Source organism: Perognathus longimembris, chromosome 11 (genome assembly GCF_023159225.1).
Source record: "Perognathus longimembris pacificus isolate PPM17 chromosome 11, ASM2315922v1, whole genome shotgun sequence".
Classification (NCBI taxonomy): Eukaryota; Metazoa; Chordata; class Mammalia; order Rodentia; family Heteromyidae; genus Perognathus; species Perognathus longimembris.
The window spans coordinates 38,916,801-38,938,100 of NC_063171.1; the positions used below are offsets into that span (position 1 = coordinate 38,916,801).

Sequence of the window (21,300 nt, forward strand, 5' to 3'; positions counted from 1 at the left end):
AGACAGGCTGGACACTGGTGGCTCACACCTGTAATTCTAGCAACTCAGCAGGCTGAAATCTGAGGATTCAGATTACAAGCCAGCTTCTTATCTCCAATCAACCACCACAAAGCTGAAAGTAGAGCTGTGGCTCCAGTGGTAGAGCTCTAGCCCTGAGTGAAAAAGCTAAAGGAGAGTGCCTAGGCCCTGAGCTCAAGCACTAGTATCAGCACAAAAAAAAAAAAGAAGAAGAAAAGGAAAGAAGTAGAAGCGGTGGAGGAGGAGGAGTAACAAATAGCAGCAACTGGATGCCAAGGGTGACAAGTGGAGTGACAGGAGCTGAAGATGGAGGTCCAGATGGGCCAGGCAGCCAAGCATTGGAGAACTTCATAAGTTTTGACTGGTCCAAGAACATGGGGAGGAAGACATGAAGACCTGAGGGCAGGGACCAGCCCAACTCCCCTACTGTATTCTGAGCTAGCAGCAGCAGCAGCAACAGGAATTATCAAAGGAATACCAGGAGGCCAGTGAGGGGACCTACTGCTACAGCCAATTAGGTTACTTCTTGGCTAAAGGCAGTGTGCCTGAGGGCAGGACCTGTGCCTAATAACCCTCTGAAGCCAGATATGCACAGGCCAGCCTGGGCATGCGCAATCAAGGTACCCAATATACATTTCAAAAGTATCAGTCTGAAATCAGAGTTGTTCAACACACCAGCTTATGCACACAGGACCCTGGGGGCCCCAGGGAGCAGTGGGTTCAGGAAAAGGGATCCAAGCACCCTGCAACCAGTGTCTTCCCTTGTGGAACCTGGGAGGGAGGCTCCCTTCTCTCCCTTGACTTTCTTCATTAATATGCTCATGTTCACGGCCTTCGGTCCACTCCCTGCTCCTGGCAGGGTACACAAGGCTCTGTCCTCAGCCTCGGGCAGCAAGGGTCAGGTGGGCTGGCCTCTGCCACACCATCCTGGCTTCTCAACGGTCTTGGAGCTGACGTGGGGGTGATGGAGGGTGCCGTACTGGAGGCAAGTCATAGTGTGCAGGGATGTGGCTGTTCTTGGGTGAGTCGTAGTGGCCAGGCGGGAGGCCTGGAGGGAGGGGGGGCTGGCCCAGAGAATCTTGATCTGGAGACAGAGGAGACGGCATGAAAGGAAATTGACTCAGTCTTCAACCTCCCACTGTTCCTCCCCATCAGGCCTCTTTGGCCTGCAGATGGTGGGTTTCTGGCCACCTGGCTGTGTAGCTCTGAACAGAAGCCTAGGTTCCTAGCAGCCAGGGGGAGAGTCCACGTTAGCTGGCGCACCTCACCTAGGGTGTTTGGACACTGTCACCTGATTTGTTTCTCACTTTTCTGAGTACCACCTTCACCATCTCAACTCCTCAGCGCTAAAGGCAAGCATACCACCCTGCAGTCGAGGAAAACGGGTTCTACAGAGGAGCGTGACTTCTCCCCAAAGCTCACCCCAAAGGCCTTGTTCTTGCCACCAAATCATGCCACCTCCTGTCCCTTTCCTCTTCCCACCTCCCTCATCCCAGTTCTCTCTGGCCTCTGCCCAGGGGAGGGGGAGGGCTCACCGTGGGTCAGGGGGCTGGGCTGCTCGTAGGTGCCACTGTCTCTCTGCTGCAGCCTCGAGCTGTGCCTCGAGCTGCCTGGGAGTGGAGGAGGCTGCCTGGGCGGAGACCCTGATGGAGGGCCTTTCATCTCCACATAGCTGCTCTCTCGGAGCCCACCACCACCCGGTGGGCTGGGCAGGTCCCGGATGGTGGCATAGGGGTTCTCACTGCTCAGAGAAGCCATGCTGGCCCCCAGCCCCTCTTTAGAAATAGGCCCTAAGGATTGAGGAAGGAAGTTAGGTTTAGTGGAGACCCTGGCTTCTTTACCCAGCTCAGCCCCTCTACCCATACCTTTATTACAGAATGGGCCAGGGCCATTACCATGGCTATAGCTGTAGCTGCGATCTGGGAGGCTGCCACCTGAGGAGGGAAAGGCAACAAACACATAGAGTCTGGTGTCCTCTGAGTCTGAGCCCCTTCACCCTTCCACCAGAACACACTGGGATGGGGCATCGGGCTGGGTTATACACTCCACCTTCTCCCAAGCTCTTGGCCTCCAGGCACCTACCCCTGTCCGAAGGCCCAGAAGGGGGCTCCCGGCGGTGCTTCCAGTCAGCGGGCAGAGTGGCAAGGTTGTCGTGCCCATAGGCTCCGCTTGACCTCTCAGGTGTCTGGAGGCTGGCAAAGAGCTGGCTGCCTGGAACCTTAGGGGGACAGTGTCACAGAGAGAGCACACTCCAGGAAAGGGCTTTCCAGAGAACCAGAACAGTGCCCAACCCTTCGCGGCACATCCCCTCCCTAGCACTGACCTTGTTAGGGGGTGGGGGGTTGGGAGAGCACTGAGACAGGGTGTGGTAGCTGGGGTTGGAGTAGTAGTGACTGTAGCTTGGAGGGACATCTGTAAGACAGATATAGGCACGAGACATCTTAGAAACAGGCTCCCTGTAATCCTAGCTACTCAGGAGGCTGAAGTCTGATGATCATGGTTGGAAGCCAGCCTGGTCAGGAAAATCTGTGAGACTCATCTCCGACTAACCAGCAAAGATCCAGAAGTGGAACTGTGGTTCAGGTGGTAAAACACCAGCCTTGAGCAAAAGAGCTCGGGGCAGCTCTGAGTCCCCAGCACTGGCACCACAAAAGGAAAGGAAAGGAGAGAGGGAGAGAGGGAGGGAGGGAGAAAAGGAGGGAAGGAGGGAGGGAGGGATGGAGGGAGGGAGGGAAGGAAGGAATGAAGAAGAAAAGAGATGATCTAGGGCCCCTGAAAAAGCTGCACTGTCATAGGGGATCAGTTAGTCTTCCTGACCTTCTTTTCCCTCCTTCTTCCTGGCTTCCCATCTGCCCCTGTAATTAGTTCTGGCCAAGTACCCCACTGCCCATCACTCATTGGTGCCCCATGACTCCATGCCAGCTCACCTGGCATGACATATTCAGAGCCATCTAGCCGTCCAGTGCTGTAGGCCACTGCCAAGTGTTGATGTTCCTTGCCCTTTTGCCAATGGCGGTAACCAATAAACAGCGCTACCAGGGCTACCACAAGAGACCCCAGTACCGCAATGCCAATCACTGCACCCAGCGAGTTATAGGCCACTGGAGAAGTAGGCATCATGGTAAAGGGCTCCAGGCTTCCTGTGTGAGATGGGGTAGGGATTCAGGTAGGGATTTGGGCTCTGTTGATGCTCTTGGGTGCATGCATGGGAGAAACATGCACTAGGGGAGGCAGGAATGGCATGAAAGGACGGTCCTAGAGACATTGGGGATGGAAGGGTCCAAGGACTCACCAATCCTGCAGGGTGCTCCACTGTACCCCGGGGGACATACACAGGCCCCTGTCTCTGGGTGGCACTTCTCTCCAGGACCACACTGGCAAGACTGGGAACAGTTGGCACCGAACATCCCTGATGGACAGCCTGGGGAGAGAGTCAAGGAGATGAGCAGAGAACACGTGGACCAGAAAGCTATAGTCTCCCCTTGGGCCAGGGCTGAGGGCACAGGCATGGAGTTCTCCTTCTGTGGGTACCTTCCATGCAGTGGCGTCCTGTCCAGCCTGGGGTGCAGATACAGCTCCCATCCTGGGGGTGGCAGGTCCCACCATGGTGGCACTGGCAGAGCTGGGCACAGTTGGCCCCCCAGTGGCCCAAAGGGCATGCTACAGGAAACAAGGGGTCTGTTGGGCAGGGAAGGATGGTTTCCTCCTGGGTGAACTCCCAGTACTCAGCATTAATGAGGTTTTTAGCCAGCCTTGTCTCTGACAGGACACTAAGGCTTTGAACAGTATCTACACACCAAGACTCACAAATACTTGTCTCTAGCCCTATGTCTCCAAGCAGCTCCAGACCCTGGTGCCCATCGCCCCTCAATGCTCCCCCTTGCCTCTCCAAACGCCCTATCAAAGTAACCAAAAGCCTTCTGCCCTGATTGCTTAGCTCTGGCCTTGTTGCTTAAACACAAGAGACATAACATCCATCCTACTCAATACTTTTTTTTTTTTTTTGAGACAAGATCACAGGCTGGCGGCAATCCTGCAAATTTTTGCAAAGCCAAACCTGCAATCCTCTAACCTCAGCATCCCAAATGCTAAGTGTTATAGGTATGTACAACCATGCCTGTAACTTTGCGCAAACCTTTTCCACAATCTTCATATATTTAAATGTAAATACATGATCTTTGTATATTTACATTCAAATGAATAAAGAGAAGTTGCAAATGTTATGTATATTTATATGTACACACAGACACACACACACACACACAATGGAGCTTAGGATAGGCTCCCATAAAAATACTGCTTTCCCAGCTTCCTCCTGCCAAAGGGCAGGGAATTCTTCCCCTCTTACTGCATCCCCTCTGCTGCATCCTCAGCACCTAGAACCAGTACCCCAAGTGCAGGTGCTGTCCAGTATTTGTTTATATTGCCCACACAGGAGAGTCCAGACCCTTTATGCCAAGGAGCCATCCCCTGCTCAGCCCGGGCTCTCAGCGAGCTCTGGCACTCAAGCAAACCACGCACGTTGGGAGCAGTCAGGGCCTATCCAGCCATCCAGGCAGTAACAGGTCCCATTCGACGGGTGGCAGGAGGAGTGGTTGTTGCATTTGCAGGGTACACAGCGTTTTCCGTAGCGGCCAGGCTGGCAGGCTGGGGAAGAGAGCGCATGTAACTAAGGCAGGGGCTCAACTGGCCCTTAGCTCCACTCTCTCCATCCCTTTTTCCCACTGCACTAACTGTCCTGAAGGTGAAAGTGTGAGGGAGAGACTGACGCAGGTAGAGTGGGGCTTCTGGAGTCTGACACTGCACTGTGCCCTGTGGGGCAGGAGGAATATTGGGGAGGGGAAGGAAGCCTCACATCTCTGGCAGGAAGGGCCTCGGAAGCCGGGTACACACACGCAGTTGCCATTCTCAGGGATGCAGGTGCCCCCATTCTTGCAAGTACAGGTGTTGCTACAGTTGGCTCCCCAGAATCCCTCAGGGCAGGGCAGGTGGCAGCGGGTGCCTGTGGGGAAGAGCATAGGATGAGGCTGGTCTGGGCCCCTCTGGTTTCAGACCCAGCTCCCAAGGCCACAGTAGGCCTAGGACCTGAACACTTTGACTGCTCACCCATCCAGCCAGCCTGGCATTGGCAATGTCCACGAACAGGGTCACAGCTGTCAGCATGGTCACAGTCACAAGGGCTGGCACAACCTTTGCCGAACTGTCCCTTCTTGGGTTGGGAATGGAGAGTAAGGTGGAGTAGTCAGCTGGGGAAGCCACGCCCTCCTCCTCCCCCCAGACAAGCAGGCTGTGAGCACTCACCGGACAGGGTAGCTGGCAGTGGGCACCATGCCACCCAGGAGTGCAGGTACACACTCCAGTTTGGGGACTACAGACTCCCTCGTTGACACACTGGCAGCTGGCGTTGCAACCAAAGCCCCAAGTTCCAGGTGGGCAGGGCACAGAGCAGTTACCACGCTGCCAACCTGAGGGGAAGAGCCTGTAAGTAGGCATGGGGACCCAGCTCCCCTCCTGAGCAAGCACACACAGGGTGCTGACTATGCCAGGCTCTCTGCTATGAGCTGGGAGTGCAAGCGAGTGCTCAGGGCACCATGGGCGAGTTTAGCATGTGAGCTATTAGGTGCTGAACAGAAGGCTGAAAGAGCTGGGTACCAGTGACTCACGCCTATAATCTTTGCTACTAGGGAGGCTGAGATCTGAGAAGCAAAGTTTAAAGCCAGCCCAGGCAGAAACGTCTGTGAGATTCTCATTCTCTCTCTCCCCCCCTCCCCGCCCCCAGTCTCAGGGCTTGAACTCAGGGTTTAGGCACTGTCCCTGAGCTTCTTTTTTTGCTCAAGGCTAGCAGTCTACCACTTGAGCCACAGCGCCACTTCTGGCCTTTTCTGTTTTTTTGTTTTGTTTTTTGTTATTTGGTTTTTTTTTGGCCAGTCCTGGGCCTTGGACTCAGGGCCTGAGCACTGTCCCTGGCTTCTTCCCGCTCAAGGCTAGCACTCTGCCACTTGAGCCACAGCGCCACTTCTGGCCGTTTTCTGTATATGTGGTGCTGGGGAATCGAACCTAGGGCCTCGTGTATCCGAGGCAGGCACTCTTGCCACTAGGCTATATCCCCAGCCCTGGCCTTTTCTGTTTTATGTGGTACTGAGGAATCAAACCCAGGGCTTCATGCATGCTAGGCAAGCACTCTACCACTCAGCCATATTCCCAGCTCCTGTGAAATTATTATCTCCAATTAACTAGCAAAAAATGGAAGTGGAGCTATGGCTCAAGTGGTAAAGCACCAGCCTTGAGTGAAAACACCAAGTGAGAAGGTGAAGTGCTGAGTTCAAGCACCAGCACTAACACACACACGCACACATGCACACACACGTGCATGCTAAATGATTTTCAGTGATATACCACCCCATGGGTTTCTATTATTTCTTCTGTAAAATGAAGGAAATTAGCAAAACACCCAAATCTTTACCACGGCCAGATCAGGTAAACTTTAGTTATCCAAGACAAACAATGGAGAATGAATACTGAGGACTGGCAACTTGGTGTTTGTTAAATTTAATAGGGCTTGATATATGACTGTTAAGGTGGGAGGAGGGGGAGACAGTAGAGACCAGGTCTGTGAAACCAAAAACTTCTTGTCAAATGGTATTTCCCACAGGTTTGGTTCAGCGACCCTACACTATGTAACTAAAACCAAACAACTACTCAACATAAAAAGGTCAAAAATTGACCTCTCAGTGGATCACAATAGCTCAAAAGCTATGTATGTACGTTCATATAAGACTATTGTCGACATATTGTCTATTGTCGACATTACATTTAAAGCCCTAGGTGAATTTTCTTTGGCATAGGCCATGTGGCTATTGTATATGCTCTTGGTACATTGTATATTGTATATATGTCTACCGACCTAGGGAAGGGAAAGAAAAACAGGATGTAAGATATCACAAGTAATGTACACGCTGCCCTACTATGTAACTGTACCCTTTTTGCACAACACCTTGTCAAAAAAACTTTTCTTTAATTAATAAATAAATTACAAAAAAATTTAATAGGGCTAGCCAAATACAATGCATCTGTATCAGAATTCAGCCTAAATATCAAAAAGACATCTGCACATCCATGTTTATTGCTGCACAATTCACAATAGCCAAAATATGGAAACAACCCAGATGCCCCTCTACAGATGAATGGATCCAAAAAATGTGGTACCTATACACAATGGAATACTACATAGCGATTAGAAATGATAAAATATTGGTATTCTCAGGGAAATGGTCAGAACTTGAACAAATAATGCTGAGTGAGACAAGCCTAGAACACAGAGAACAAAGGGGCATGATCTCCTTGATATATGACTGTTAAGGTGGTGGTGGGGGAGGGGGGACAGTAGAGACCAGGTCTGCGAAACAAAAAACTTCTTGTCAAATGGTATTTCCACACGTTTGGGTCAGCAACCTTACATTATGTATCTAAAACCAAACAACTACTAAACATAAAAAGGTCTAAAATAGACATCTCAGTGGACCACAATAGCTCAATAGCTATGTATATATGACCATATAAGACAAGGAAAAGCAAACTCTACTGTTGACATTATATTTAAAGTTCTAGGTGAATTTCCGTTGGCGTACGCCATGTGGCTACTGTATATGATTTTGGTACACTGGGTATTGTATATATGCCTACCTGATCTAGGGAAGGGAAAGAAAAACGAGGGTGTAAGATATCACAAGAAATGTACTCACTGCCCTATTATGTAACTGTATCCTTTTGCACAACACCTTGTCAACAAAATTTAATTAATAAAAAAAAAAAAGAATTCAGCCTAAGGTTGCCAAATTGCCACCCTTTGGTAGATACCCTTTTGAGGCCTTACTGGCACTACCACTGGGTTCCTATAGGCCTGGGTGTGAGAAATGTTCACTCAGGAGGTACATGGTGGCCTATGCCTTTAAAGACAAGTATGATTTGTGTGTGTGTGTGTGTGTGTGTGTGTGTGTTAGTGAGCTTGAAGAAAAAAAGCAAAGAAGATATTCCAGGAAGGAAATAGCCTGGATACTTTCCCACAGTCCAGCTGTTGCATAGTAAACTCTGCCTTCCCTTCCCTGGCAGCCTTTTGCAAGCGCTGGGCCCCGCCCCCCCAGAGGCCCCGCCCCGCCCGGAGGCCCCTCCCCTCCCCTCGGCCCCGCCCCCACGCGTCCCGCGGGAAGACCTCCTTCCCTCACCTTCCTTGCAGACGCACGCGCCGTCGATGGGGGAGCAGGCGATGGCATTTTCGCACGAGCAGCGGGCTGAGCAGTTGACCCCGTAAGTGTCGGGGGGACAGAGGCTAGCGCAGTGAGGACCCTGAAAGCGGGTGGCAGGCCAGTGAGAGGGGTGGTGGGGGAGCGCCCTCCCCCCGGCTCCTCCCCCTCCCGGGCCGCGCCCTCCTCCCGCCCCGTCGCGGGGCGCGCCTCACCGTGTAGCCGGGCGGGCACCGGCAGAGGCCGCTGTCGGCCAGGCAGACGCCGCCGTGCAGGCAGAGGCAGTACTCCTGGCAGCCGGGCCCGTGCGTGTCCTGCGGGCAGCTCTCGTTGCAGTGGAGGCCGGCCCAGCCCGGCCGGCACGAGCACTCGCCGTGCATCGGGTGGCAGCTGTGGGCGAGGCGGGGGCGCCGCGGGGCCTGAGCCGGGGACTCCTCCCTCCGCAGGGTGGGAGCGGGGCATCCAAATTAGGGAGCCCCGTCGGGGGTGTGTGGGGGGGGGAGGGCAAGGGGAGGTACCCAGGCCCCTGGCCCCCGGAACCCCTGCGTTCCCCCTTTGGTGACACGTGTGCACCCCTCGGGTAGACTCTCGGTGGGTGCGCTCCACCCAAGGGCTTCTCCCCCTGGCTACCTGAGCCCCCGCGCGTGTCCGCCGCCCACCTGAGGCTGTGCTCCGCGTCGCAGGTGCAGGGCGTCTGGCAGTTGAGGCCGTAGAGGCCGTCGGGGCAGAGGCGCTCGGCGCAGCGGTCTCCGGTGAAGCCGTGTTCGCACAGACACGCGCCGTTGGCGGGGAAGCAGCGGGCGCCCAGGGCACAATCGCAGATCTCGGCACAGTCTTGCCCGAAGCGGCCCACCGGGCACTCCTCACGGCATCTGGGCGCGGTGAGGGGTGAGCCTGCTTGCGGCCGATCTCCTCCAGGACCGACCCTCACCTCCCTGAGCCTCCGCTCTGCCCCTCCTCCTCCCGCCTCTGTGCCTCTGCGTGGCTCACCTATCCCCGGTGAAACCTGGGGCGCAGTGACACTGCCCAGAGAATCTGTCGCAGAGGCCGCCGTTGTGGCAGTGACATTCCTGGGAGCAGTTGGGTCCGTAGAAGCCCTCTGGGCAGGGCAGGGAACAAATGGTGCCCTGTGGGGATGAGAGGTCGACACAGCCCCCATCTAGGCCCCTCCTCATGACCATTGGACTCTGTGACACCCATTTCAACCCAGAGCCCTCAGACCTCTCCTGGGTCCCCAGAGCCCGCCCCATAAGGACACCCTCCCCTGAATCCTGACTAGAGTGTACCCAGAATTTTTCCTAGACTCCCACCCTGTACCCACAGGCTCCATTCTTCATACCATCCAGCCTGGAGGGCAGCTGCAGGAGCCTTGGGAGAGCAGGAAGACACCCCCATTTTGACAAGGAGAAGTGCTGGGGCAAAATAAGCCAACAGTGCCCGGTAGACAGGTCACATCACAACTGCAGGAAAAGGAGACAGGGCCGAGGTGTGAACAAGCAGTACCTCTGTCCCCTCTCTTTCTTCCAAGGGCTGGCCACGGGCACACAGGTTCCTCCATTCACACCTGTGCCGCACACTGTGCTTCTACACTCCCCTCCTCACTTTCACCTAGTCTCCTCTGACACCCGGCGCTTGTCTCTCAACTCCACCCCACATTTGGGACCCTGTCTGAGTTCCCACATCTGCCTGCCTGTATCTGTGTGACCCTGTAATCTGCTAGTTTGCTAGTGTCTTGTCCTTCCTCCCCTTATTCACCTGGGCCCCGTTCTTCCTGGGGGGCAGGAGCAGGCCCCAGTCTGGGGATCACAGGGGGCCCCATGACACTGGCAGCTGAATTGGCAGGCGGGCCCGTACTGCCCAGGGGAGCAGGGCTGAAGGCAGTTTGGAGGCTGCAGGCCAGCGGGGCAAGCACACACTCCACTCTTGGGGTCACAGGAGCTGCTGTTGCCACAGAGGCAGGGCTTGTCACACGTCAGCCCCCACATTCCTGGGGCGCACTCTGGGATGAGAACAGAAGGTCCAGTCACTTGCTAGCCCCCTTAGGGTGTGTCTGTCCTGTAGCACCTCCGGTATCCATCCCCTCTACCACACCTCTGGAGAAGGCAACCAGCTACAAAGGATTCTGGGTAACTGCTCTGGGGTCTTGCACTCTGGTAGGGAGGCCCCTGAGTTGGCAGCCACTCACCACTGGAGCAGTCGCTGCCCCGCCAGCCTGGCACACACTGGCACTCATTGGGCGCCACACACCGGCCATGGACACATTCCTGGGCACAGAGTGCTGGGGTAAAGATGGGGTGAGTGAGAGGACGCTTCCAGCGCTGCCCTCCCCCCCACAACTTTTGTCTCTGACCCATAGTTCTCCATATGCCAGTTCTGTTTTGAGATGACAAAGACTTAGATCCAGGCATGGGAGGTCTGAACTTGACAGGATCACAGAGTTCTGACTCCCTAGCTCCTATGTGTGAAATGTTCTGTGCAGCTTGTTGGAAAAATGGGATTGTCAGGTTGGAGCTGGACACAGGTGAGGGTTGAGGTGGGATTGGGCCAGGCTGGGAGGGAAAGTCTAGGGGGGCTGGTGATGGGTCAGAACTGAAGGGAGAGAAGGGCAGGAATACAGGGGGAGCAGCAGAAACTAGACAGTAACAAGTCACAATCAGACAGCAATAGAGAGACAGAAAGAGACCCAGACACCAAGCTCAGGGACAGAGATGCAGAGATAGACACAGAGAGAACCCAGAGAGACAGGACAAGAGCCATGGGGCAGACAGAGATGGAGGCAGGCTCTGCTCAGGGACATGGAGAGATGGTTGTGCAGTGTGAAATGCTGGCCAGTTCCTGGGAACCCCAGCTCCTTGGCTACTTCAACACCTGGCTCCCAATTCTGTGTCTCGCCAGAGTTGCTAAGTGAATGGCCTCCACAGCAAGGCAAGGCCAGCCTCCATTTCTGCCCCATCCGCTGGCCCCTGTGGCCTACTTCTCTACCTGCTAGACAAGGAGCAGAGGAGTGGCCTCACCCTTCAGTGAAGGATTCGGCAAGGTGGGTTAAGCCCCTTCCCGTTCCATGTCTGTCCTGCCCAAAGCAGCACTCACGGACACAGGCCCCGCTGCTCTCATAGAAGCCCTGGCAGCACTGCAGTCGAGGGCGGTAGTCCATCTTCACCACCTGACGGTACACAGTCCGATAGACAACCCTAGGGAGCACAGAGCTGCCCTCAGTGCTCCTGGCTATCCACCCTCAGCGCAGAGCAGCACTGTGGAGGCCAGTGTCAAACACCCTGGGCTGGGAGGGCCTGAAAAGCATAGATTCCCTCCTTACCCCCACCAAGCAATACACACACGCATGCAGGACAGCACACACACACACACACACACACACACACACACACCATGTGTATACATGTGTATACATGTGGTATATACCACAGACACATATACACATTCATATACATCCCATGGTGTACATGTATGTGCATACTATTGGGCACGTGCACACACACACACACACACATTTGTGAGTGCCTTGAGGCCAGATATTTCCTGTGGGTTTTAAAGGTCCTCAGAAGAGAACAGGGTACAGGGGCCAGGGCAGGCAGTGCACCTACCTGCCCATGAGGGGCAGGCACTCACGTGGGCCGGGGGCAGGCCTGAGGGCCCTCCCAGGGCCTGTCGCAGGACTCCTTGGGGAGCAGGCTGACGGGACGGGTGTGGGACTCCTTGGTGGTGGTAGTGAAGCTGCAAGGTGGGAACAAGGTCAAGGTAGAGGGCAAGGTGACCCCAAGCTGGCACAGAGATGAAGTGGGAAGCAGATCAGGGCTAGGCCACAGTGGGAAACCAACACCTCCAAATCTGGGCTTGCTCCCCTAAACTTAGGATAAAACCTTCATTCTGCCCCACCTCTCAAGCCTAGAGGTCCTCCCAGAATGGGAATGTTCTGGGGACACTGCCCAGCAGAGCTCTTTTCTCGCCCTGTGGACCAGAGCTTTCCATCTTCTCCTTTTGCTCCCTTCCTGGGAAGATGGAGCTAAGTGACAACTGAGTAATTGTGAGGCGCTGAAGACCCCATTTCCCAGCCCTGCACCCTTATGCCCCCCTGGCCACCCCCTGTGCCTGCTCCACAACAAAGGGCTCCACCCTATGCTCTATCCTGCAACTGATCTCCCATAAGGATTTGGGATCAGGGATGGGGAAAGGGCAGAGTCAGAGGAGGACAGAACCTAGGACATAGGCAGAGATGGGGAAGGAATGAGAAGCAGCCCGCACAGGGCTGACAGAAAGAGTGACCAGAAGGTGGCCAACTAAGGAAGGACCTGGGAGGAGGACAAGGCAGGGCTCTCACCTTTCCCAGAAGGTGCAGGCGTTGGGATCATTGGAGTTGAGTGTTCTGGCCAGCCTCAAGCCTAGGGCCAGGAGAAGGAGGAGGGAAGACAGAGGTGGCAACATTTCGGAGGCCTGCAACAGGACCAGGGGCAGAGCAGATGAGTGGTGCTGTATGCAGCAGCCAGAACGGGGTCTGCGGCAACCCAAGCGGCAGGCATGCAGAAGAGCCCAGCCTGCTCACCCTTCTGCTCCTCCAGCTCCATGCTGCCTGGTCTTCAGCACCCCTACATCTTATTCCGGGGTGGGAGCTACACGTCGATGCTACAGGATCTCAGCTGCTAGTTTGCTTGGACACCCTAACCCTGGTTTTTCCTGGAGTACTCATCTCTCAAGTAGCTGACTGCTCTACCCTCTCTTCTGAATTCCCTTCAAGCACCGCTTGCCCATACGCCAGGGTCCAGTGCCTGTTTCCTGACCATGCCCTCCAGAGACAAAGACTCTAGGACCTTTACCTCTGAATCTCCAGTCCCTAGCCCAGAGTTCACTCACGACACTTGGTTTTTGTTTTTGGTCAGTGGTGAGGCTCGAACTCAGCCTAGGTGCTGTCCCTGAGCGCTTTCTGCTCAAGGCTGGCGCTCTACCACTTTGAGCCACAGCGCCACTTCCAGTTTTCTGATGATAAGAGTCTCACAAACTTTCCTGCCCCGGCTTGCTTTGAACTGCGATCCTCAGAGTTCAGCCTCCTGTGTAGCTAGGATGACAGGCATGAGTCATCAGTGCCCGGCTCCAAAGACACTTTGATACTGCAACCAAGGTGGGAAGCCACTGGGGCTCAGAAAGAACTTAACAACAGGGTGGCTCCTTCAGCCAAAATTGCTCTGAGGAAATGGTATCATGGGATTCCCGCTGTACGGGGTGGGAATAGGGCTGGGTGCAGACCACCTAACTGCCACTGGTTCCCTCCAGCCAGCTCATTCTGGGCTCAGGAGGGAGAACTGTGTGTACCATCCCCAACTTCATGCACCCTAGTGTTACATTGGGAGCTTGAAATGGAAAGAACACCATAAAAAATGTGTAAACACTACACACGCAGCACGGCCAAACCGCCCACCAGTTGTGAAACATCTTCCATCACACCATTACATCCAACTTTAAGTGTCACCACTCACGTGTAGGAGGTCCCTGTCCCCGCTAGGAAGCAGGGAGAGTCCCGTGGGCCTCTGAAAGCTGTCAGCCAGCAGGAAAATGGGTTCCCCTAGCCTGGCCCAGCAGGTGGGGAGAGGGTCAGGACCAAGGATGAGTTGTTCTCTCCTGGGCTCTGGGGAGGCTGGGTGCTGGAGGCTGGCCCCCATACCCCATGCTTTCTGATTCTGCATTTCATGTTCTTAAATTTCGCACAGGCTCCCTGCTCTAGCCTCCCTGAGGCACCCACATCTGCTTGCAATTTGTCCTCAAGAAGAGAGAAAGGTCGTGGTTGTTGGCCCCTCACCCCCTTGAGTATCTCTGGAATGCTTGCAGCCAGCCCCACCCCATGCCCCCCACCCACACACTGGTCCAGCTTCCCCCTCATTTCCGCTCAGGAGGCCCCCTCTTTCCCAGCCTCTTTCCCTGAGATAGGCCGCCCACTGCAGTGTCCCCCATCCCCCCCATATATACACCTTTAACCCTTCGGCAGCCAAATCTCACCATCATCTAGAAAGGGCTCCTCCATGATCCAGCTCCTCTCCTCTCTCCCACAGCTAACTTCTACCCACTCCCTCCAGTCATGCAGGGCCACCTGCACCCCACCACAGCTCCTATGGACCCCACTCGACTTCTAGCCTTGTGATCCTCCACCCAGTCCCCAAGTAACTCACCAGGTGGGACCAAGGGAACTCAGGTCAGCCGGGGGCTGGCACAGGGCTGAAAGGCCAGAGGGCTTTCTGGGGGATCCCAGCGCTCAGGATCTGGAGTCTGAAAACAGGAAACAGACTGGCTGGGATGGAGGTGCAGAGAGCACGGAGCCCCACCCTCCCTGACTAACCCTGAAGGCAGTAGATGGGACACAGGAGAGGTCCCAAAGTCAGAGAGACTATATTCCGGTCCTTGGGCTACTGATCTGGCCCTGTGGCCTACTCTTGGAGGTTCAGGATTCAGCCCTGTGACCTGGGAACTGAGGACACTCAAAGGTGCCCCTCAGATGTGCCCCAGTGTCCTCAATCTACTTCTCACCCAGCTCCACTGCCAGAATCAGTTCCTCACAGTGTGCCCTCCCACCCTGCCCTGCTCTCTGCCCACCTCCAGAGCTTGCTCTATCTAGCCTTCTGCTCACTGCTGCTCCCCCTGCCCCGTATGCCTGACATCCAAGACCTTGGGCAGGACCTCAAGTCCCCAATCTATCTCTACCCCTCCATGTTCCCAGCTCTGGCCCTGACAGGAGGCCAAATCTGAACTCTGTCTGAAGGCAAGGCTGTCAGCCCTGTCCCGGGGGAAGCCTCCCCCTAACCTAGCTACTGTGGTCATGGTGCCACCCCACCATGGACAAAGCCTACGACAGGAGGGACTTGAGTTAAGGTACAGGTAGGATAAGCTGCAGGACTCACGCCTGCATCTGTCCACAGGCCCTAAGATCACCTCCTAGCCACCAACTGTTAGAAGACACTGTTCACCTGGGAACTCTGGGATGGACTTGTGGAAGGCCAAAGAGGGGGCTGCATGGGGACGAGATGACTCTGGCTGGCCAACGTTTAGCAGGCTGGAGACTGGGTTCCAACTTATTTCAAGCTACCTTGGGGTAGGGCAGCAGTGCGGAGGAGGCAGCAGCTGCTCAATCCAGAGGGCTGGGAGCCAAGGGAGACCAGTGAGTAGGCACTGGGGAGAAGTGAAGTGAGGGGGGTCCTGGGAGGGAATAGGGTTTGGCCTGACCACCCCTATCCAGATCAGGAGCACACAGCCTCCCAAGCTTGGACTCCCACGCTTGTTTTTCTTTGAATTTTTGTCCCCAAGAGGCTAGGGCATCAGGGACCCTGTCCCATGCTCCCCGAACAATCTTCCAGTCCCAGAAACATTGGGCCCATGTGACTACATCCCAAGGGGTTTTAGTCCATCAGTATCTGCCTTCCTGTCCTTCTCTGCCCTGGGGTCCCACAGTTCCCTTGGAGCTCCCAGCAGTTCCCCAACATCTCTTCAACCCCTATCTTCCACAAAACCTCTGGTTGGAGAAGCCCAAACAACCTTTCACAAGAATAAAAATGTGAGTTGGGCACTGGTGGCTCACACCTGGAATCCCAGGTACTCAGTAGGAGGCTGAGATCTGAGGACCACTGTTTGGGTCAGCCTGGGCAGGAAAGCCTATGACACTCTTATCTCTGATAAACTACTCAGAAAAAGCCATAAGTGGCGCTGTGGCTCAAACGGTAGCCTTGAGCACAAAGAGGCTTAGGGACAGCACTCAGGCCAGGAGTTCAAGCCCCAGGACTGGCAAAAAAAAAAAAAAAAAGTATAAAAATGTGACTGTTGATATCTATTGTTCTGTGTGTTGGGAGAGAAAGAGTACTGAACGATTTGCATAGGTCATCTCCTTTAAAGCCCCCATCAAGCCCTGCAGTGGGTACTAGAGAACACTTTACAGATAAGGAAACAGGAGGCACAGCAAGCCAGCAAACGTAGGAAACCTTCCCAAGGCCACACAGCCAGTCATGTCAGAAGAGGATCCACACTCAGACAGCTGCCAAGAGGCCCCCCAATGATTCCAGTCTTTCCCGAGCCCAGAAGGAAAGCCCAGCGGCTTTGTGTGGCTTTTTTAACAGCCTGAGTTATGGGAGTGAGGAGCTGTCAGGGGGTTGGCCAGAAGGGGAGGGAATGGTGGGCTGCCTGATCAGAGGCGTGGGAATTGCAACGTGTACATAAGACTGAGCTGAGTCTCACTCCACCTCCACACGCAAATCAGCTGGGCCTTGGCCAGCCCTGGGGCTCCTCTTCCCTCCCTTCCCGCCTGCCTGGGCCCAACATTCCTGCCTCTCCTCTTCCCAGCCCACACAGAGCCCAGCCCAGATCCCAGTCCTGCTCTTCCCAAACCTCTCTATTCTCAATACATCCCAGCCCCTGGGAGGAGAAAATGAGTCTGGGGCCTCTGGGAGCTGGCAGAATTCTGGGTCAATGGGAGAGGGCCTACCTCTACAGAAAGCAGCAACACTGGGGCTGATGGGAGTGAGACAGCAGGAGGGACTTTAAGGACAGTTCCTGCATCTGCCACCCAACTCCAGCTCCCAGCTCTGTGGGATGGAAAGGGTGTCAGTGCTCCTCCACCTGGGCTACTGTGCAGGTTAAATGGGGGTGCCATAGATCATGTGCTTTGAGCCATCCCCTCTAAGGTTAGCTGTCCTCAGGATCACGCCGCCACCCCCCCTCTTACCCAGCACCCCACAGGGCCCCTTCCCTCATGAGAAGCATCATGGCTTCTCAGTATTAATTCCACGGCTTCTCAGTATTAATTCCAGGAAAAACTGTGGGTTTTTTATTTTTCTGAAGAACCCCCAGGATGATCCGGGAATGGGGCCGAAAATGCTGACAGAGAGAAAGGAAGTAGGGATGGGAGGGGGCCAGGCTCTTCCCCACCCCACCACTCCACCCCCGAACCTGATCCCCCCAGAATGATGGGCTGCCAGCCAGGTACATCTTCAAGCCAGAGGCGGTTGACAAGGCAAGATGCCTGGCTTCTGCTACCCCAGCTCTCCGCCCAGCCCCAGCTCCTGCTCCCCTCCCCCTCCATTCTCCCTTCCTCTCTTCCCCCCTCCCTTCCCCACTCCCTTCCCCTTTTCATCTTGTGGTACAAGGTTCTAGTCCTGTCTGTCACTGTGGCCTTTGTTCCATCGCTTGATCCTTCTGAGCCTCCATCTCCCCATCTGTAAAGTGGGAGTCCCCCTCAAATCTTCCAGGATTCAGTGAGGTTCCAGCAAGCACTCTGGATCAGAACCTTGTGCTAAAGCCTGCTTTCTCCCTCTTCCTTTTTGACTCTTTCTGTTTCTCTCTCCCCCCTTCCCTCCCCCTTTTCTTTTCTTTCTTTCAACAGGATCCTGCTAAGTTGCCCAGTCTGGCCTCACACTGAAAATCTTCCTGCCTCCGCACTGAATAGCTGAGATACAGAGACATGCCACTGCTGGGCAGTGTTTCCCTTGTGCTGCACCCAAAGCAAAGCTGCCTTCTTTCCCTTCCTTCGCCAGTTTCTCAGGTTTGATCTTTCTACCTCTCTCCTTCCTCTTTATCGATGAAGGAGAGCTTCTGTTGCTGTGCACAGGTGGGAATTCTGCTCACTGCACAAAGCCATTCGCCTTCGAAAGAGGAGTGGAAAACTGGGTGCTGGTGCCTCACACCTGTAATCCTAGCTACTCAGGAGGCTGAGATCTGAGGATCGCAGTTCAAAGCTAGCCTGGGCAAGAAAGGCTGTGAGACTCTTATCTCCAATTAACTACCAGAAAACCAGAAGTGGAGTCTAGCCTTGCACAAAAAGAGCTCAAGGATAGCACCCAGGCCCTGGGTTCAAGGCCCATAACCAACAACAAAAAAGGAGTGGTAGCTGAGCTCCAGCCATGAACCACTCACCAGACTGTACATTTTAGCTTGGTGCTGTCTCTCTGTCTTTTCCTGTCTGTTTCTCTGTGCCCTTTCCTAACCTGTCTTTGCCATGAAAGACAAAAGTCACTTCACTCTCCCCCACCGGGCAGTGAGGTCTGTCCAAAGACCCTATCTCTCCCTCCCCATACAGGGACCTCCACCAAGAGCCAAGGCTGCCCTGTTCCACACCATAGGGCACACACGCATGCATCCTGACACATGCACACAGACAGCCCCTCCTACATCCAGAGAAGCCGGGCCCTCGGCACGCCAGGCATGTCAGCCGGATAGAGGGACAGGAAGCCGGAGCGCGCAGCAGAGGCCGGGCGGGAAGGGGCAGGGGTGAGGAACCGGCCTTGTGCACTGTGTGGCTCAGGAAACAGAAGTGAGAGGGTCTGCAGTCGGCCCTGTTTACTCTTCAGGAAATAGGGACACTGCAGGGACTCTGACTCACGGAACAGCTACTGTGCGCCTGCTGGAGGTGGGCACCAGCGCCAGTCCCAGCCCTCACCACTGCCCATCTCACAGACGAGGCTGTGGGGAGTCTTGGCAAAATGGCTCGTCCAAGGGCTGTCTTGGCACTACAATCTACACCAAAGACAAGGCTGCACAGACTAGAGAACAACCCCCACCCCACCCCCAACACCCGTGGCTGGCTCTGCCTCCCAACCACCCCCTCATCTCTACCTTCAGAAAGCATCATTCTGCACTGGCTACTCTAGGGCTCCGCAGCCTTCTGTGGCTCCCTACCACAAGAGAGAGCAGAGACCAGCTCCACCTCATGGCCTACGCCTGTGTGAGACGTGTGCAGGACAGCCCACTGCCCCTACACGCCCCTCAACCAGACAGCCACCTTGGCCCAGGCCCCTTGAATATTGAGGGCCTCCCCAACCTTCAAGGCCAGTCTCTCCCAGTGCTCAAGCCTCCCCATCTCCCCACTGTGCTGCAGGCTCTGAGGTCACCAGGGACCCCTTGGCCCAAAGGACATCTGAATCCTCTCCCCTACCTCTGCCCAGGAGGCTGATTCCAGTTGGGACACAGAGACATCTCCAGAGGCCTGACCCAGCCAGAGGCTCAGCGGCCTGACTCTGGGGACCAAGTAGAACAAAGCCCACATACTCCAAGTGATGAGCTGATGAACACACACACACACACACACACACACCTGGGATGGCTGCCCCCCAAAGGCTGGGGCTTGTCCAATCTCACTCCTCTAATGCTCTATTCATACGCTGTTTCCTCCTGACTCCCTTTCTATGAACTACGGTGCTGTTTTGGTTCCCCCTCCCTGCCCCCAGTCCTGGGGCTTGAACTCAGGGCCTGAACACTGTTCCTGGCTTCTTTTGCTCAAAGCTAGCACTCTACCACTTGAGCCACAGCGCCACTTCTGGCTTTTTTCTGTTTATGTGGTGCTGAGGAATCGAACCCAGGGCTTCATGCATGCTAGACAAGTGCTCTACCACTAGGCCACATCCCCAGCCCGTACGGTGCTGTATTTGTGTTTGTTTTGTGGTACTAGGGATTGAACCCAGGACCTCACACATGGCAGGCAAGTACTCTACCACTGAGCTACACCCCAGCCTGGCCATGAGACTTATTCAGCTGTGTGTGCCACTGTTCTGGACCCCCAGGGGCTGGGACCCTTCTTAATCAGTCCCTAGCACCCACCTAGGGGACCTGCAGTGGCCAGGCAGTAACTATGCCTTTGTGTGGAGGAGATGATGGGACACACCATGAACTAAGTCCAGTCAGCCTGCACCTTCTCAGGAGGGAAGGGGAAGCAGCTCTGGCTTTCCCTCAGCTCATGAGAGAGCAGAACACTCCCTCTCACAGGACCCTGAAAACAATGCTGTGTGTCACTGGAGAGGAGGTGGGAGGTGGCATTCAGTAAGAATTCCCAGCTGGGCACTGGTGGCTCACACCTGTAATCCTAGCTGCTCAGGAGGCTGAGATCTGAGCACCACTGTTTAAAGCCAGCCCAAGCAGGAAAGTACATGAGACTCTTATCTCTAACTAACCACCAAAAAGACAAGAAATGTATGCTTTATCTGACTTAGGTAACTGTAACCTCTCTGGACATCACCTTTAAAATAATAATATTTTTAAAGCCAGAAGTGCAACTGTGGTTTAAGTGGTAGAGCACCAACCTTATGGGACAAAAAGCGAAGTAAAAGAATGAACATACAGCAGTGGTACTCACTAGACACTATGTTGATAATGAACTATATATATATAACTTATAGGTAGGAATGGGAAAGAAAAACTAGGATAGAGCAAGGGAAGGGGTAACATTGTTCAAAAAGAAATGTACTCATTACCTGACTTATGTAACCCCTCTACATATCCCCTTCCTAATAACAATAAAAATTTAAATTAAAAAAAAAAAAAGCCAATCAGCCAGGCAGTGGCTCACAACTGTAATCCTAGCTCCTCAGGAGGCTGAGTAGCTAGGCTGCGTCAGCTCCAGAGCTGACCTCACGCAGGAATTCCTCGGGGGCCTCATAGTTCCTAGGCTGAGTGTGCCAGGACTGAGTCACCTGGCGGGTCGGGGGTGTGGCACAGGCTGAGTCCTCTTCCTGTGACCAGGGTCTCACCCCTCCACCATCCAGGCAGAGGGTGTAGGGCCCCAGATGTGGCTCCCTGGGGGTTTGGATGGGAGCAGAAGCCCAGGGCAAGGGGCCCCCAGGGCCTGTGGGTGAGCCACCTGTGGCTCTGCACCATTGGTTACCACCTTGTTAAATGTGTAAATGAGGACTGTGAGCCAGAGGCCTTCTCAGCAGTTCTATACAGCAGATGCCTGCCATTTTATACTTAATCCGGAAAGGTTAAGTCATTTGTCCTGGGTCACAAAACCAAGCAGGTCCCCCCTGGACCCCCACTAGCGTGTGTGCTGCCCTTGCCTTTCTGCCCCTGGGGCTACCCAGCAACTAGTGACTTCTGGACTTTTCTGTTGTGTGTGTTCTATCTCTAGGCCTCTGCTTGGGCTTTCTAAGTCCACTTTTTGTGTCCTGTATTTATTGTTTGGCTGAGTCTGTGCCTCTGTCCACCGGCTTCAGTATTTATGTCTTGTCTGTGTCTTTTCTCAGCCTTCTCCTCCCCTTCCTGCTGCTTCTAGCAGCTTAGATGCCAAGGG

The 21,300-nt window shown here is 54.5% G+C and overlaps 1 protein-coding gene across 3 annotated transcripts; it reads right to left on the reverse strand.

Annotated features, from left to right (window-relative positions):
• Positions 1 to 239: 239 nt before the first annotated feature.
• Positions 240 to 20,035, reverse strand: Pear1 (platelet endothelial aggregation receptor 1). Of its 3 annotated transcripts, none has more exons than XM_048357335.1 (24): positions 19,836 to 20,035; positions 14,432 to 14,528; positions 12,595 to 12,707; positions 11,886 to 11,990; positions 11,349 to 11,449; positions 10,444 to 10,536; positions 10,014 to 10,257; positions 9,598 to 9,718; positions 9,249 to 9,385; positions 8,918 to 9,130; positions 8,474 to 8,648; positions 8,241 to 8,361; positions 5,320 to 5,483; positions 5,125 to 5,227; positions 4,874 to 5,020; positions 4,540 to 4,665; positions 3,550 to 3,678; positions 3,311 to 3,439; positions 2,946 to 3,158; positions 2,342 to 2,430; positions 2,101 to 2,236; positions 1,884 to 1,952; positions 1,554 to 1,808; positions 240 to 1,102 (listed from the first exon to the last, which is right to left on the reverse strand). In XM_048357335.1, the coding sequence occupies exons 3-24, from the start codon at positions 12,696 to 12,698 to the stop codon at positions 954 to 956; spliced, it is 3,123 nt and encodes a 1,040-aa protein (XP_048213292.1). In that variant the 5' UTR covers positions 12,699 to 12,707; positions 14,432 to 14,528; positions 19,836 to 20,035; the 3' UTR covers positions 240 to 953. The 3 variants fall into 3 exon arrangements, with proteins under 3 accessions (XP_048213292.1, XP_048213294.1, XP_048213293.1); XM_048357337.1 differs by having other exon boundaries at positions 11,861 to 11,990; XM_048357336.1 differs by having other exon boundaries at positions 19,900 to 20,012.
• Positions 20,036 to 21,300: the final 1,265 nt, after the last annotated feature.

Coding starts and splice junctions, on each gene's coding strand:
- Pear1 (XM_048357335.1), bottom strand. CDS start 12,698: ATGTTGCCACCTCTGTCTTCCCTCCTCCTTCTCCTGGCCCTAGGCTTG. Junction 3,440..3,549: donor AGGACGCCACTGCATGGAAG/GTACCCACAGAA, acceptor CTCTCTCCCCAG/GCTGTCCATCAGGGATGTTC. Junction 2,431..2,945: donor CTCTGAATATGTCATGCCAG/GTGAGCTGGCAT, acceptor TCTGTCTTACAG/ATGTCCCTCCAAGCTACAGT.